We start from the raw sequence: 924 nt of genomic DNA on the forward strand, positions 1-924 counted from the left end.
AATCAAAAATTACTTATTTCTGTTGTGGGAGGAGGGGATGTAATGGATCATTCAACAACACATGAACATTGAAAATAGATCTATAAACAAGCTTCCATCTGACACTCAAAAAATAACCAAAAATATATGTTAGGAATATTTCGCATTAAGAACACATTAATTTATACGTCAATTAATAAAAATAATTACCTCCATCGCGAATGAAATCAACGTCGAATGCGCTTTATTTACACCTGTAGTTCCCTCTCCGGCCGACAGGTGGCAGCACCCAACGGCCGCCGGAAGTTCCCACAGAATTCAAAAACTTCCCTGAAAGTCCTTCGCGTCTCCCCGTGTTTTCTTGTGTTTTCCCTCGCCTGAGTTTCCTCGCATTTTCCCGGAATAGCTTCTGGATGGGAAGATGGAGAGCATAGAGGCTTGTTCAAAGACCAAATCGGTGCTCAGCGTCCTCGGGCCCATAGCGAACCAGGTGGAGTTCAATCGTGTTCTTTCATTTAGTAACTTCAAGGTTTGGTTTAAACTTCCCAACTTTTCACATTTGTTTGACAATTAATTTTGATGTAAGTCACTGTTGTTACATCATTTTATAAAGTAGAGAGATGCCAATACAGGCATTTAAGTGTTATATTTGTAAATTACTGAATATAATTTCATTAGGGAGGCATATATATATTTTCTTGTTTTGTGATATTGATTCTCAAGTCAGGTTGAGTATCGAGTTATTTCATAAAATGAACAGTCGGGTAGTGATTAAATTAAATCATCATTAAGACATAATGGTAGTTATTTAGAATGATGATAATGAAACAGTAACTGATTTCATGTTAAAATGTGAGTAAAACTTACTGATTAAAATGAAAATAGTATTAATGATAGGTATTGATTAAGTCAGAATATTTAAGTAAGTATTTTTTGCCCTTTTAG

The 924-nt window shown here is 35.2% G+C and overlaps 2 protein-coding genes across 2 annotated transcripts in view; one reads left to right on the forward strand and one right to left on the reverse strand.

The window, feature by feature from the left end:
• Positions 1 to 268: 268 nt before the first annotated feature.
• Positions 269 to 924, forward strand: part of LOC119594115 — a 9,666-nt gene continuing 9,010 nt past the window's right edge. The window contains exon 1 of the mRNA XM_037943174.1: positions 269 to 469. Within this exon, the coding sequence (XP_037799102.1) occupies positions 401 to 469 (69 nt within the window). The 5' untranslated portion in view covers positions 269 to 400. The remainder of the gene's footprint in view (positions 470 to 924) is intronic.
• The window catches only part of LOC119594116 (guanylate cyclase soluble subunit beta-2-like), a gene marked incomplete at its 5' end in the record, with an annotated part of 17,953 nt that continues 17,379 nt past the window's right edge, over positions 351 to 924 (reverse strand). Inside the window, 1 exon segment of the mRNA XM_037943176.1 lies at positions 351 to 388. Coding sequence (XP_037799104.1) covers positions 387 to 388 — 2 coding nt within the window.

This window comes from Penaeus monodon, chromosome 33, assembly GCF_015228065.2.
Source record: "Penaeus monodon isolate SGIC_2016 chromosome 33, NSTDA_Pmon_1, whole genome shotgun sequence".
NCBI lineage: Eukaryota > Metazoa > Arthropoda > Malacostraca > Decapoda > Penaeidae > Penaeus > Penaeus monodon.